Source organism: Podarcis pityusensis (genome assembly GCF_964106645.2).
Source record: "Podarcis pityusensis genome assembly, chromosome: 1".
NCBI classification, from domain to species: domain Eukaryota; kingdom Metazoa; phylum Chordata; class Lepidosauria; order Squamata; family Lacertidae; genus Podarcis; species Podarcis pityusensis.
Window position 1 is genome coordinate 45,211,327 of NC_138028.1, and position 15,765 is coordinate 45,227,091.

Consider the following 15,765-nt stretch of genomic DNA (forward strand, 5'->3'; position numbering starts at 1 on the left):
TTTCCCCTGCCCAGGGCTCTGCGGAGAGCCGAGGCGCTCGGAGGAGGACGGCGGGGATGTGATGCGGAGTCGTGGCTTCGGCGGCCGCGGTGGAGGGGAGGAGGGGGCGCCTTTTGCTGCAACTCAAGACGGGACATGGCGAATGTCAAAGTGGCGGTGCGGGTCCGGCCTCTCAGCAAAAGGTGGGCCGGGGGTGGCGCTGGGGCGGCTGAGGGTGGCAAGAGAGGGAGTCGACCTCGAAGACGCAGACACACGTCTATGTGCACAAAGGGTGGGAGAGGACGCTTTTTGCACGCACGCGCCGCCAACTTGTTTGCACCGTAGCGCGGCTTGTGGGCGTGTGGGACCGTTATGTGCGGCGCTCGCGTCTCCTATGTGGAGGAGCTGCCAGGTGTTAACATGTGCTGGTTGCAATGGTTTCGTCGCTTGCAGAAAACCTGGGCAGCCCAGGAACTGAAGCGCTGGGCTGGGCTGAGGGGAGGAGGGAAGCTGGTGCTGCGACGTGATGGAGCAAGAAAGGTCGTGGTATCGCCTCGCTCAGCCTGATGTTGTGGAACTATAAAGTATATTGTCCAGTAACGGGAGGGGTGAGAGGAATGCGTGGCCAGAGATAAGGGAGGGCTGGGCATCAGTGAAAAAGGTGCAAATGGAACATAGGAGCCAACTCCTAGGGGCTGAGATTCCCTCACCCCCCAGTAAAATATTTGAGGGTGCAGTACATCCCCCCAAAAGTTGATGGGCATCACCATTGAAATGGTGTGTGCACACCATGTCTTGTGATAGATTATGTGGGGTGGGACTGACCTGCCACCACCACCCCAATATTTTGTTCAAGTTGGCACCCCTGAAATGGAGACGGGTTGTGTTAAAGGGGGCTATAAGAAGTGTGGCACATTTCTAGGCAGTCTCTGTTTAGGTATACATTGGTACCTCAGGTTACATACGCTTCAGGTTACAGACTCCACTAACTCAGAAATAGTGCTTCAGGTTAAGAACTTTGCTTCAGGATGAGAACAGAAATCGTGCTCCGGCTGCGCGGCAGCAGCAGGAGGCCCCATTAGCTGAAGTGGTGTTTCAGGTTAAGAACAGTTTCAGGTTAGTACGGACCTCTGGAACGAATTAAGTACAGAAATTTCATGACAATTGGATTAAATATTGGATATATATTGGGTCTAAACTTTAAACGACACTGGCGGGATTGGAATAACTCTAACAGTAAAAGGCTATTATGTAAAAGAAATAAAATACGTGAATATAAAGTCTATTTGATACTTACCAAAGGAGTGGAAGGAAGTCCAAGGCTCGGCAGAGCCTAAAACAAATGTATTTATGATTTATGGAATGAATATATTATGTGTAATTTAAGTATTGGACTTCGTATAAGTGTATATGTATATATGTATAATACCAATAAAAAATTATCTGAAAAAAAAAAAAGAACAGTTTCAGGTTAAGTACGGACCTCCGGAACGAATTAAGTACTTAACCTGGGGTACCACTGTATAGTACTCGGAACTCCAGTGAGACTTGTTTATTCCCATGAAACAAGCATGCTGAGTACGCTATGCTTTGTCTACATGATATATTTGTTATAGGAATGCTCTGCATTATTAAAAACGTGTTTTGAGCTCATAACAACTTGGCTACAGTTGAATTATTTAAAGGCCTTTCCAGGCAATGAGTTTATACTAGTGTATTAAATGTGCAATTGCTATGGGGTCCAGTTGTCTTCTCCCAAGACTCTACTTTTGATGCTAAAATATTGCATTTTCCACACAAACTGCACACTTAGGACTCTGAGAATGTGATTGGTTTTTTTCCAGTTGCCATGTTCACTGCTTTTGTGATTGCTTCATGGAACACAAAGTATAATAGACAATTGTAGAAACTGTACCTGCAGCGCCTAAAGATGAAGAAAACTAAGCTTTCCCATGCTGTTTTATAAACTTGTTATTTTTAATCACTTGACGTCCTTGGTTTCTATGCCCTCGCAGGAGTTTGCTATTCCAGTGATGGAGTGCTCATCTAACATTACTTTATAATTACCAAAAAACTTGAAAGGCAAGCTACTCCTCTCCCGACAGAGCCTTGCCAGTTCAGAAAACCTTAAGTTGTTACTTAATTTCTTGATGAGGGCACACTCTGGCTGTGTAAAATGCATATCCTGGCTGAGTGATATGACCACCTTAGGCAACAGTTCTTGGGTGACAGTGATGGTGCCCCCTGTCTGTACCATTCTGTTGCAGAACAGAGCTGCTTGACTTCACGTGGTCTGTTCTGCACCCTCAAAACTAGCTTTTCTCAGGTGCAGTGAAGGACATTTCATTGTTAGTCAAGTCAACCTCCATTCCTGAATTGGTGAGGGCATCATCTTGTCCTTTTCCTGAAGCACCCAAATAGGCTTATGCTGGTCATGCTCCCCATCTATTATATGAGGAGAAAATATTGCACTACTGCCAATGGACAGTGCCTAAAGTGCTAAGGATTAAATTTTGGGGTCTCTGTTTCTACTATCCGGGAGGTCTTTCCATTTTAAATATAGAAATGCTGATGTTACCATAGATGGAACTAAGTCAGTTCTAAACTTCTGTAATATTTCTACCTGCACCAGTGGCATAGCGTGGGGGGCTGTTGCCCTGGGCACATTTCTGCGGGGGCACAACAAGGGAAGCTACGCCCAGGCTGGTCTTTGGGGCTGGGGTGTGGGCGGCAGCAGAAGCCGCTCCACTCCCAGGTCAGGCCTGACCCAGGGGCAGAAGTGTTTAAGAGGTGGCAGCAGTGCCCCTCTCCAATGTTGTGATCCCCTGCAGTTGCCCATCGGTGGCGGCACTGCAGCTGAGGGAGGGACAAACTTCATTGGCCACTTTGCCTTGTGGGCCCAAATGGACCTCCTTTCTCCCTCCGCGCACCTGGCACGCAGAGGGACGAACAAGCTCCATTGGCCATGTCCCCACGTGTTGCTCTGCACCTAGAACGCAGAGGAGCAGGCTCCATCAGCCCTGACCCCGCCAGGGGCTGTGGCCAAGGTGTGCCGGGTGTGGGGGTGCTGCTGGGGGTTCTGCAGTGGGCTCCTTCTCCCTCTACCCCTGCTCCCAGTGCACCCTGCTCCCTGCGCTTGCATCCACCCACCAGGGGTGCTATGGGCTCAAGCAGTGCCACTAACCAATCCTCTTCATTCTCCCTGCTTTGCAGGCTGAGTTTATGCATTTAGCAATTCCACACATCCTAAAAGCTGATGTGCAAATTCAGTTCTCATACGTGCTGGAAAGACCATTGTGTGAGTGAGTGCCTGTGTCTAATGGGATGATTAAAACCATGTGTACTGTGGAAATTTGGGGTGGGAGAGAGAAAACTTTGGAGAGGTTGCAAAACTTTATATGACTAGTAATGTAACTCCTCCTCTGGAGAAAAGAGAGAACAGCAACAAAGAAACAGATTGAATATTTCAATATGCTGCTTGCTTGTTTTACTACTTTCTTTTTTTTTTATTAACTTGGGTCATGTTTTTGGACCACTGACCTTTATAATAAATAACCATTTATGTCTTAAGTGGTATAGTTTCTCAGCCTTTAAACAAATTCAAGTATACTTCAATTAAGCAGCGTTTTAAGATGACTTGAGCAACCATGTCTCAATCCAGAAAGTTAGAAGCAAATCTTAACTTTAAATCCTGCATTTTTATGCCGGAACTAAGTAATGCAGCTTCCATAACCAGCTTCCAGGAATCAGGTAATAGTGGAATTGCAGTGCCTCTGTATGATATCCATCTAAATCATACTATGAGTTGTTGTTGTTTAGTCGTTTAGTCATGTCCGACTCTTCGTAGACCCATTCAAAACAATTTGCTTGTCTATTTATTTCACTGGGCTTACTCTGAGTATGTTTTAGCTGGCTTGCACTCTCTGCCATTAATCAGGAGAAAACCAAAATAAATTAATGCAAATGAAACAAGGGAATAGCTCTGAGGTTTCTTCACAGAGTAAACTCTTAAGTCCAGGGGTCAGCAAACATTTTCAGCAGGGGGCCGGTCCACTGTCCCTCAGACCTTGTGGGAGGCCGGACTATATTTTGAAAAATATATATGAATGAATTCCTATGCCCCACAAATAACCCAGAGATGCATTTTAAATAAAAGCACACATTCTATTCATGTTAAAACACGCAGATTCCCAGAACATCTGCAGGCCAGATTTAGAAGGCGATTGGGCCGGATCCGGGCCCCAGGCCTTAGTTTGCCTACCCATCCTTAAGTCACTCTCTGTTTCTGAGCAAGTCTTGTGGTACTTCTGCAGTTTTCTTTAATGGAGAAGTCTCATAGCAACATTATTTTTCTCTGCCTTGACCAGTACTCTTGAAGAGATTTAAGCTCCCAGCTTTTACCTTCAAAAGGCAATCTGTGGTAACTTGCCTTTAAAAATGAGCTTCCTTCAATTTGCGGAAACTAAATAGTGTCAAGCTTTGGGTAGTTAGTTTATATCATCTGCTTCTGTCATCATCTGACTTTTAAAGCATATCTAAGTACTTTTAGAAAATCTCTCAAAAGTCAAAATAAAATAATTCATTTGAATTTAAGACATTTATCTCTCTTCATGAAAAGTATTCTTCTGTTTAAGGTTATTATTGTTCTGTTACTTTTTCTACCTTTAAAGTTTTAAATGTATAGAATATTTGTTGATATATGTGACTGAACTAATGGTTTTCCATTAACTTAATTCTCCTGATTGTATTGTTTGCTTCAGAGTTGTTTGTGAATGCATCTATAAACAATTTTGACCATTACAAAATTAGGACTATAAGCAAGTTATTACATAGCAGAATGAAGAAATAAGGGGACCGGGTCCACTGAAGTTAAACATTATCAGGTACACTTACTGGGAGAATGAAAAATATGCTTAACTCACTCCTGTTTAAACCAGTGCGACCTGAAAGTTCTGAAACATGCCCATAATGTTTTAATACATATCATTATTGTTTTTTAATACAGAAAAGCTTTGTATCTTCATAGTTATATAATTTGTTTTCATCTGATTTTCAGAGAGCTCGCAGAAGGAAGAAGAATAATTGTAGAGGTTGAAGATAGAGTGGCAAAAGTCAGAAACCTAAAGGTATGCTTTAATTTTTATTTTGGCATCTGAAAAGCCTGACATTTCTAGTGCAATTCTTGTTGCTTATAGAGTAGAGACAGTGTGGTGTAATGGATATAGCATTAGACTTGGAACAGAAGAGGCAAGGGTTTATTACTATTTAGCCATGAAGTTCACTGGGTGAGCTTCGGCCAATTTCTTCATCGAAGCTGCATCACAGGGTTGTTGTGAAGGAGAAAATGAGGTCACCCTATATATGCTGCCCTTTGAGTTTATTGGGGAACAGGTGGAATAGGAATGTAATAAATAAACAAACAGAACCATTGCAAGAGGAGCTTGAGTTGACAATCCAAGGCTGGTCTGTATCTCACCAATCAGAACATGCAGAGGCATTGTATAGATCAGTACTTTGCCTCCCATTCCTGTACAGTGGTACTTCGGGTTACATACGCTTCAGGTTACAGATGCTTCAGGTTACAGACCCAGAAATAGTACCTCGGGTTAAGAACTTTGCTTCAGGATAATAATAATAATAATAATAATAATAATTTATTATTTATACCCCGCCCATCTGGCTGGGTTTCCCCAGCCACTCTGGGCGGCTTCCAAAAGAATATTAAAATACAGTGATACATCAAACATTAAAAGCTTCCCTAAACAGGGCTGCCTTCAGATGTCTTCTAAAAGTCTGGTAGTTGTTGTTCTCTTTGACATCTGGTGGGAGGGCGTTCCACAGGGAGGGCGCCACTACCGAGAAGGCCCTCTGCCTGGTTCCCTGTAACAGGATGAGAACAGAAATCGTGCTCTGGCGGCACAGCGGCAGCAGGAGGCCCCATTAGCTAAAGTGGTGCTTCAGATTAAGAACAGTTTCAGGTTAAGAACGAACCTCCGGAACAAATTAAGTTCTTAATCCGAGATACCACTGTATATGTTTTGTGGGGGCACTCTCCTTTGGTCTGCATGTCTAGCCTACATTTGTGCAGGTTGAATCCTAGCTTCAACTTGCGGTGACTTCACTTACCATTTCTTACGTTTTTGCATTTTGTTTTCCCCTCGTGGATGGATTCTTGCATCAAATTCCCATACTGCTTTCTGAAAGCATATGTGTCTAAACATCATTTTGAGATACCTGTAGAACCTTTCAAGGGGGGGGAAATGCTCATACAAACATGGCCGTCTCGATTTTGGCACAAGAGCAAAATCTTCCGGGTTGGCGCCTCTGGCAATGGCGGATTTCCTCCGATCGGGAGGAATCCGCTCCGTGGAAAACAGGGTCTGAACCGCCATGGCGAGGCGGAGACCCATCAAAAACCACAGGCGGGAGAAGCCTGTGGACGTGGGATTCGGCTGGCACCTTTGCGCCCCCCCTACTCGCGGGGAAACCTGGTTTCGGGGATCCGGAGCGACGTGGGGTGAGTGGCGCGGTGCTTTGAATCAACTGCTTCTTTCACGGAGTGAAGCCGCATTGCTGTTGCCGGAGAGCGCTGACTTTTTCCTGTGGACAATTGGATTTTAAATAACTGCCCGTGAGTAGAACGGAAAATTGGATTAAGAAATTTCTTTTAATTTGGCACTGAAGCGGGAAGGTCTAAACAGGAAGTCTACCTTCCGCTTTTGTAGATAGATTAAAGCAAAGACACGGCAAGCTAGAGTTTAGAAAGTCGTCTGTAAAGGATCAACTTTCATCATTTAAAATTACTGAACCCCCCTTGGAAGCAGGAGAAGGGGGGGACTTTTTCTGGACTGTTTAAACCTGCAGAAGAGAGAGTAAAGAAAAGTAATTTTCCACCGTCTTGAACCTGGGAGCGGGGTGTCAGGACAGACGTCCTCGGGAAGTTCATTGACTATAGACAAACGTTTTTGACAGATAGTTAAAAGAAGAGAAACATATTGATTCCATTGTTCCCCTTTGCATCTAAAAGGAACAAAATATTGACAAAATATATGAAAAAGGAAACTTTGTTGTTAGATCTGCTTTAAAAAAAAAAAAGAGATGGATACAAATAGAAGCTTTTTCCCCTAGAGGGAGTTTGTGAAACTGTTATTAAATCCGAACTGGGGAGCTTCGCAGCTGCAATAGATTAAGATCGTGGGACCAGACTCTAACCTTGAACAAGAATGTACTCGGAGGCTCTGGTGCTTGCCTTTTGCAAGACAAGTGCTTTATTGGAACAGTTACATGAGAAGATGGATTTGATGACTGTTGTGATCGGAAATTTTGGACAGGCAGTGGGTGCCTATTTAGAACCCACTCAGGAATTAATCCAGGAGTGTGCTCTGACAGATCAGATGAGGGAGGAGGTTGTTGCTGGACCTCGTGAGGCAGAGATGGAGGGAACTGTGGCCCAGCAGGAACATGAGTTGTTGGATTTGACGAATGAACCTGGAAAAAGCCAGATTTGGAGAGATAGAGTTTTGTTTGGCTTGGAGATGGGGGGCTGGATAGACCCCCCTATGCAGGGATGTTTTGACCTTTCAAGTCTGGCTTTGGGCTGGGAGGAGTTCGGAGTTGTGGGGGCCCTTAACTTTGGAGGGACCTTGAAACATGATTTTAAATACCATATGGAGTTCAGTGTTGACTATGGAAAAGGGGCTGATCTGTCGAGAAGGGACAAAAATATTGTCAAGCTGGAGTCTCCCCGAGTGAAAGGAGCAGAAGACAAAGTGAAGTACAGGTATAAATATGAAGAAGACCTGCGGAAGGGACATGGAAGAGATTTAAGAGCTTCGGACATAAGGTTACCAGGTTGATGGACTAGATGGATGAGATAGAAAGGACTGACAAAACCCGAGACCAGGAGGAAGAGACGTTGGATGAAGATTGGAAGAAAGTTTTAAACAATTTATTTAGGAAAGTTTTGTAAAAGTAAAGAGTATTAGAAAAATGTTGGAACGAAATTATTTGGCTTTAGCAGAGATGTTAAAAAGAATTATGTAAGAATATGTCATGGTTAAGAGAATTTGGTATAAATAAGATTTAAGTTTTAAGTTTTAGGGCTTTTTATGGTAAGATAAGGTTAAAATAGATTAAGGTAATTTAATGACAGAATATTATGAAAGATGGAAAGGATTTGCTGAGATAATTAACAACTAGAATACAAAAAAGGGAGGTGCGAGGAGGTCGATGAAATAAGGTAATGACAGTTAAGGATTTGGTAATATTGGATCTGTTTTTAAATTTTTTGTTTATTTTTGCTTTTTGCTTTTGATGTATTATGTGTTTTGTTCTTTCTTTTTGATTTTGATTTTTATTGATTTGTATTGTTTAAATGTTACTTGTTTTTTCCTTCTTTTTTCTTTGTTTCTTTGTAATCTTAAAATTCTCAATAAATATCTTTAAAAAAAAAAAAAAAGAGCAAAATCTGAAGCCACAATTATACTGAGGTATAAGTGTGAGTCTTGAGTGCAATGCAAAGTTGCTGGAAGCCGCAGGAGGGGAGAATGATATTGTGCTTAAGCCCTGCTTGCAGGTTTTCCACAGGCATCTGGTTGGCCACTGTGAGAACAGGATGCCAGGCTAGATAGGCTACTATCCTGATCCAGCAGGCTCTTATTATGTTGTTATATTATGTATTAAGAGGACTTTAGTTCTATGTCTGGAAAACAGTAAATCTACTGTTTTGCTATGTTGTTGTTTTTTTAAGCAGTTGCCAGTCCTTTAGAAAAATCTGCTGAAAATCATTGTTTCGTATCCCAAAAGCAAATTTAAAAATAAACTGGGAAGGAAATGCAAAGGGGGAGGGGGCACAGCTTCTGGCACAGCTTCTGAGTTCCTTATGGAATTGAAGTAAACATCTGTTGATCTTTAAAACAGATGATAACATAGCCTTCTTCTAGCCATGCTTCTGTTGCTGCAGCTCCCTGCATTTCAATTGAATGTCTTTATTTTGTCAAGGCTGTCAGTAAATTGTTAGTAACAGTAAGATAAGCACAAAATTTCAAACATCTGGATAACTTTCTTCCTTATTTCTCTCTCCCTTGCCCTCTCTTTTAATTGCAGTCTAATAGGATTGCAACTAATCTCTAGGAAATGTAACAGAACTGTGTACTGAGCTACAGTTAACATCCTGATGGGTGACTGGCTACGTTTAGAATTGACTTAGTTGGACTGTACATCCTTTCCGTTTTGAGATTCTTGGAGGCTTCTTTTATAGGGCATGGGAAACAGAACTGGTTTTTTCCAGACATTGGGACTCCTGAATGCTACTGTACTCTTTTAGTCAAATAGTAAAATGGGGCCAAAATCAGTTTCTGTTGGCAATGTATCTTACTACTCGGAATAAAGGCAGATAAGTGAATTATAGAGTAACCATGATTACTGTGGGAATTCTACAGGACAGATGCTTTCTATTTCTTGCTTAGTCTTTATTTGTATATGCATGTCCGCCTGATTATTTTAGGTGACTTGCTTAAGATAATTAGTATTTTAAATGCCTTAAGAGGCTGTTGGCAGAAATCAAATAACTAGATAAGTGTTTTCCTCCTTCTTTTATATCCTTTCCGGAGCTGGGATAATTCTTGGACCTGTTCTAGGAGGGTGCCAGTAGATAGATGGTGTTCAGTGTCTTTTAGGACATTAATGAGATCAGTTGGCTGGTTCTTTATTGTGGTTGGGATATGGAGGGCATGAGTAATGTATAATTTTTATTGTCATTTGTAAGACACTGCAAGGTGTTGACCAAAATATATGTCTACATACTCTGCTGGTGGCAAGCATGCAGACATGGAGCAGCTATGTGAAATGCTTACATTTAACAGAACTGAAGCTTATTATGATACCACTTAGTGTTTTCAAATATATAATTAAAATAGATGAACACAATTACAGTTTTAAACACTGTCGCAATGTCTGTTTCCTCCTCTCACCACAGGCAAGTTTGAGAGTTAAGGGGGAGAACCATTTTATGCCAACTCGCATGCTGAACTAGTTTGGTATCATATATTTCTTCTATTTCTTATGGATACCCGGGGAAAGAACTTAACTTTCATTGGATGCATATGTGGAATTTTCCTTTTCCATAGGCAAATATGAGAAATGCATACATTCAGAAATATTGGGATTGAAGTATGGTTTCTTTGATTAGGAAATGAAAGCTTTGTAGCACTTACCTTCTAAATATAAAAACAGTTTTAATGGAATCCAACCAAAGGCCTATCAAGTCCAGCCAGGGGTGGCATCATGGCAAAATGGGAAGTCCGTCCACCCACCCCCACTGTAGCCCTTCCCTCAAACTCATTTACTGGGGTCATATGGTGGCTTCTGGTGAGATCTCACAGAACTCTAGCAAGATGTCTCTGGTAGCCACCACTTCTCGCTTCTGCAGCAGTGGCGTGGGTGACTGGGGCACCTGCAGAGGCATTGCACCATGGAATTCCACCACCCAAGGCATCTGCCTCAGTCTGCCTCATGGGTGGCCCAGCCCTCAGTTCAGCATCTGGTCTCCCACAGAGGCCAACCAGATATATCTGGGAAAGTTTTGTAGGGCATATGCATTATGCTACTCATTTGTTCCGCACCAACAGGTATGCAAAGCCTTATACTCAATGAATTATTCTAATTTATCAGGAATCAGCAGAATTTGTAATAAATAATAATCTGTTTACGTTGTGTTGTAAATAAAAATATGCCCTTTTCCCTTATGGGGTATCCAAGAGCCCATATAGAGTCCTTACATAGGTTCCCTATTGGTAGGAGAAAATAACAGAGGCCAACCAGAGAATATTGAGAAGCAAAGCAGCTAGTAAGCTTGATCTTTATTAATCTGTTGCAACAGGGTGCTCCCCTCACACGCAGGAGAGGAAGAGGACCCAGAACAATGGCGTGCAAGGCCTTATAAAGACTTTTGAAATTCCCATTCTCTAGATCAAGACCACCCCCAGAAACATTATGCATACATCACAGAAGGGGTGTAACCTAAGACCACCCCTCAGATACATCCCACCTACATCACAGAAATTTAAATGTTGTTTTTCTCTTGTCCTTGTTTATCTCCTGTCTAGCAGGTTACTTGATTGGATTTCCTGGGGAGCCTGGCCATTCTTTTGTAGTGGTAAAATACTTATTTCCTGGGCCAGGTCACAGGCTCACACCTTATTCAAACAGACATATCCTTGAGACAGGATTTGTGAGGAAAGAGACAATGGGGAGGCTTTTCCAGGATTTGGTCAGTTTAGGAATCAAAATGGTTCCAGATTGGTCTTCCTGTGTTGATCTATGTATGTGCAGTTATGAACATTACCATATATCTAAGACCATAAAATTCCTATCACATTATTCCCCCCTTTGGGGCTAGAATTTTTCTTAAAAATTTTTGCCCCACAAATAATAACATCATATGTTGTAAATGGATGTCTTTGTATAAATATATCATATAAAAATAACACATGTTGCATTTTGCTACTAAATTACTTGTGGCTTTCTAACACTTTGGGAGAGACCATTTACTCAATAGTGTTCTATGCTTTACACCTAGCAGGAAGGTCCACTAATGACTGAAAAATGCAGTTGGTGTTTTGTCCTTCGCCATTTTTGTGTGTTCTCAGGTGTCAAGCTAGCTCTTCTGTGGTCTCACACCGGCATAGTGCTACAGCAACACATCCTGTCTGTTGAATCCCCTCAGGGCTTTCAATTAACCATGTCGCCTGGCATTCACCATAGCTGGCACAGGTTTGGGCATCTTGTGAGGGAGATGCCTTGGCCTTGGCCTTTCTATGAGATTTTATTATAGGCTGTGGTCTTGCACTCATGGGAAGTTGCTCACTTGCACTTAAAGGACCAAAAAGCTAATTGCAGCCTGGATACACTTGCCCAATTCAAACTGAGTCCAATTTGAATTTATCTTGCCCCATGGTTCTCAACTCTTCAAACCAATCTGTTAAAAGAAAACCATTCTTAAAAGGGCATTTGTCCAAATAAGTCAATTTAAGTCTATAAGGGATCATTCCTGCTAAACCAAAGCATATCCACCTTCATATACCTGGTGTTTTATGGATCCAGAAGCTTGTCCTTGGCAAAACGAGGTTTAACACATTTTAAAATGGATAGGGAAAGTTGGCAGAGTGCCAGGTGGAACAATGAAATGTGGTTATAAATTGAGCTAAACATTGGACTACACAATAGTGTGAGCTATTAGAAAGTATAAAATGCATGAGAATTCTCCATTGGTGTGTAAGCAATAAGACATTAAACATAAAAACAATTACACACAAAAATAGCCTCCCCCCCTTTGTGGAAATCACACTGTCAGACACATTTCAACATACCTACATAATAACACATAATACAAAACAAACTAATTAAATATCAGTTGCATATCTTGACACAATTGTGATCTTTTATGTATGTATCTTTTGAATCCTGGAGCACAGAGGCTTGAGTTTCAAAAGTGAGAAAATGTCCTTGCAATTCAACTCCTCCCCCCTTTGTCAGCCCCACTCCCCATCAGTCTATATCCTTTGAAAGAGATAGCTGTGGCCACTTTGAAACTTTGGCGTCTGTTGTTGTAGGTCTTGTGATGGCGAAGAACTGAGTTGAGGGGTTGTTGCTGCTTTTCATCATTGCACATCTGTAGAATTGATATCCTGTAAGGGGCAGGGTTTTGGGGCGACTTAAAAACACAGTTAGACAAGGAAGGGGCAAAAGGCAAAAATGATGTCCTCCAGTTTCCATGGGAAGCTGCAAATAATAACAATCTTAGTGGATTAAACATTTTATTCATTATCACATTTCCATATAATTACTGTTATTATCTGCTAAGTTTGTTTGTTTTCCTTCACTTAATAAAAACTTACTCCACATGTAGAGAAAGAGAACTGTAAAAAATACAAGAAAGGTTAAAAATTAAAAAGAAAGCAAAAAATTAGATTACCAGTTAGATGAAAACGGACTTGACACAAAGACATCAGATTCAGAAAAGAACTATTATTAAATAGTACAAAGATATTATCAAAACCACACAGATTACTACTGGACTAAAAAAAAAGGAAAACAGTGGGGGAAAAACTTAAAATTCACCATGTGCTATCTGATAAAAGAACTTCATGAAACTGACTTTCAACATGTGATGAACATGTCCCCAAAGTAAAACACACACACACACACACAAAATGACCTATGAGGAACCAAAAATAAATAAATGCTAAGGCACACAATTAATAAGAAACTTGAAGTAACCTGAAGTAATCTGTTTTGGCATTCTAACATCCCAAATGATGTGACAACATCAGCTGTAATGTTAATAGTGGAATACTGGGAAATGAGTTAATACCAAGAAAAAAATGAATGGCAATTTAAAGTTGTGCAAGTACCTTGCACTAGCCAAAATGACAGAATTAATAAGAAATGCTCAGGCAAAATGGTAAACAAATACCATTCCATAAATAATGTTTGGTTGTGCTTTGATTAATTTCATATATATAATGGAAGAACTGATAAAACGAACTTAATAAACGAAAACAGATTATTTGTAACCTAAAAAAAATGTCAAAGCCACAAAAGATAGAGGGAAGTCACTAATATAGCAGGGATTCAGACTTGTTTTGCTGAACAGAAAGAAAGTGTCTGTTTGGTTTTAAGGGAAGAAAGAAGAAAAGAAATACAATGCAATTACTTTTTATAGAGTATTTAAATCACTGTTTGCATCCCCTCATTATCATTTGTGCTGTGGGAGAAAAGAAAGGACACTTTGTTAGGTTCCCATATCCTGTTGAAAGGGAAAATTATTTCATGTGAGAGGTCTGTCAGGAAATGCTGTTCCTAAAATGCATAGGCATATACACACCTGTTGAAAGGGAAAATTATTTCATGTGAGAGGTCTGTCAGGAAATGCTGTTCCTAAAATGCATAGGCATATACACACACACACCAAAAAAAAAAACTTATAAAATTTAAATCCCATGGGGGGGGAGAAACTACTCAAGAGAGGAACTCACAGTGGGAGTGCTTTGATATTTACCTGTGAAAAGAATTTGGCATGTCCAGTACTTAACTCCTTTGTCTTAAGTAGCCCCTGGAGCAAAACACATTAAGGGTGATTTCCCTCAATGGTTCCAAGTTTTACATAAGGAAATTTGGATAGGTTTCACGCTCTCCAAACCTTCTCTCTCCCCCCTCCTTTCTCTCGCTCTCTCTTTTTTTGTAAGCTGATCTAGCCTCTGTGCATGTGCAGAGTTCATGTCTCAGCAAACCTTTTATACCATTGAAATGTTGCATCTTTTGGCTCAATTAGAATAAGGAAGGGAAAGGTAAGGAGTAGATTTTAAAAATAGGGTTAGATTTTAAAACAAAAAAGAGAAACTCAGCAATTTAAGTATTCACTAAAGCTAGCAATTTCAGCCCAAGCAAAAGGGACTGCTTCCTTTATGTACAGGAAAGGGCTATCATTATTGGTCATATTATTGGTCATTTTATCTGGTCATTCGCGGAACAATCAACCGCTCTCTTATTTATGAGTAAAAATGGCCAGAGTCAGAATTCATAGCATTTTTAACATTCTCAGTCATTTCAGCCTTACCATTTGCAGACAAAATTTTCCTGCCCTTTATTTACAGGATGGTCAAGGCTACTCAATTATATGTCAAGGCTCATTCTACTTGATTATATGAATTTGTATGTGCTTAAACTTTGAGTAGACTTTTAAGTCTGATTTTTGTAAATAATAGACAAAATGATAAACACTGTAATCACTTAAATGCCTGATATCACCAGTTCTGCTTCAAACATCACGGCTTTCACCTCTCACCTTTTAAAAACAAAGAGCAAATCTGGGCTGAATTTCAACTCATCAGCCACAAATTGGGAAAGCTGAAAGGGACCTGGGGTCATCTAGTCCAACCCTAAAATACAGGGTTCATAGCAAGATTTGTACTACCAGAGAGACACACACATACTTATGTACACAGACACAACTGGGGAAGAGACCACAAGCCATGCGCCTATCACAAACCATGTGCCTGTCATGTACTAAGGAAGAGGAAAATAAAAGTACCCAACTTTATACAGAACCCTTTTAGCAGATCTTGAAGCTAGTTTGAGTGAGAGTTTACTTCCTTAGACTAAAGAGTGCAAGTTCCTAGAGAAATTATCTTTAAAGACTGAAGTGAACATTTTTCCTAAGATAGGGAGAGGATCTCTTATAAAGCATAGTTAAAACAGCCATAGATTTGATTTAAAAGGAATACAAAAGTGACAATTTTTCCTGAACTTGCAGAGGAATAGTAAGCCTAATCTATGCCCCCCCCCCTTTACAGTTTCCTTTAAAGGAAGCTTACTCGGGAGTAAATTTACCTGGCACAGAAGTAAGAAGGAGAAGAGGGGGAAAAAACCTGAAAGAGACAGAATGAAACAAGGGGGGGCATTTTCTAAGAAAAGAGGCCAGGAAGTCTTATAGAGACTGATATCAGGACTGGACTCAGATAGACAATTTTTGCTGGCCATGGAAACCTCTACATTTAATAACAATTTTTCTCAGAAAGAACACCATACTTTCATAGGCATAGGCTTAATGAAATACATACACTGCATTTTAGCTTGAGAGAGCAGTTGGCTCAACTAGGCTTTTGCAGCAGAAACATTAGTTTCTTCACAGCACATTTCAAAATACTGGAACAAAAAAGACTGGAACTCACAAACTCAAAAGTTGCAGCAAAACATCATCTACCATCAATTTAAAATCATACTCCT

The 15,765-nt window shown here is 40.9% G+C and overlaps 2 protein-coding genes across 2 annotated transcripts in view; both read left to right on the forward strand.

Moving 5' to 3' along the window:
* Window positions 1–1,033, forward strand: part of GANC (glucosidase alpha, neutral C) — a 138,223-nt gene extending 137,190 nt beyond the window's left edge. The window contains exon 25 of the transcript XR_013978971.1: window positions 936–1,033. The gene's annotated coding sequence lies outside the window, so the exon portion shown is untranslated. The remainder of the gene's footprint in view (window positions 1–935) is intronic.
* The window catches only part of STARD9 (StAR related lipid transfer domain containing 9), a 146,666-nt gene continuing 130,905 nt past the window's right edge, over window positions 5–15,765 (forward strand). Inside the window, exons 1-2 of the mRNA XM_081008572.1 lie at window positions 5–182; window positions 5,036–5,105. Of these exons, the coding sequence (XP_080864698.1) occupies window positions 136–182; window positions 5,036–5,105 (117 nt within the window). The 5' untranslated portion in view covers window positions 5–135. The remainder of the gene's footprint in view (window positions 183–5,035; window positions 5,106–15,765) is intronic.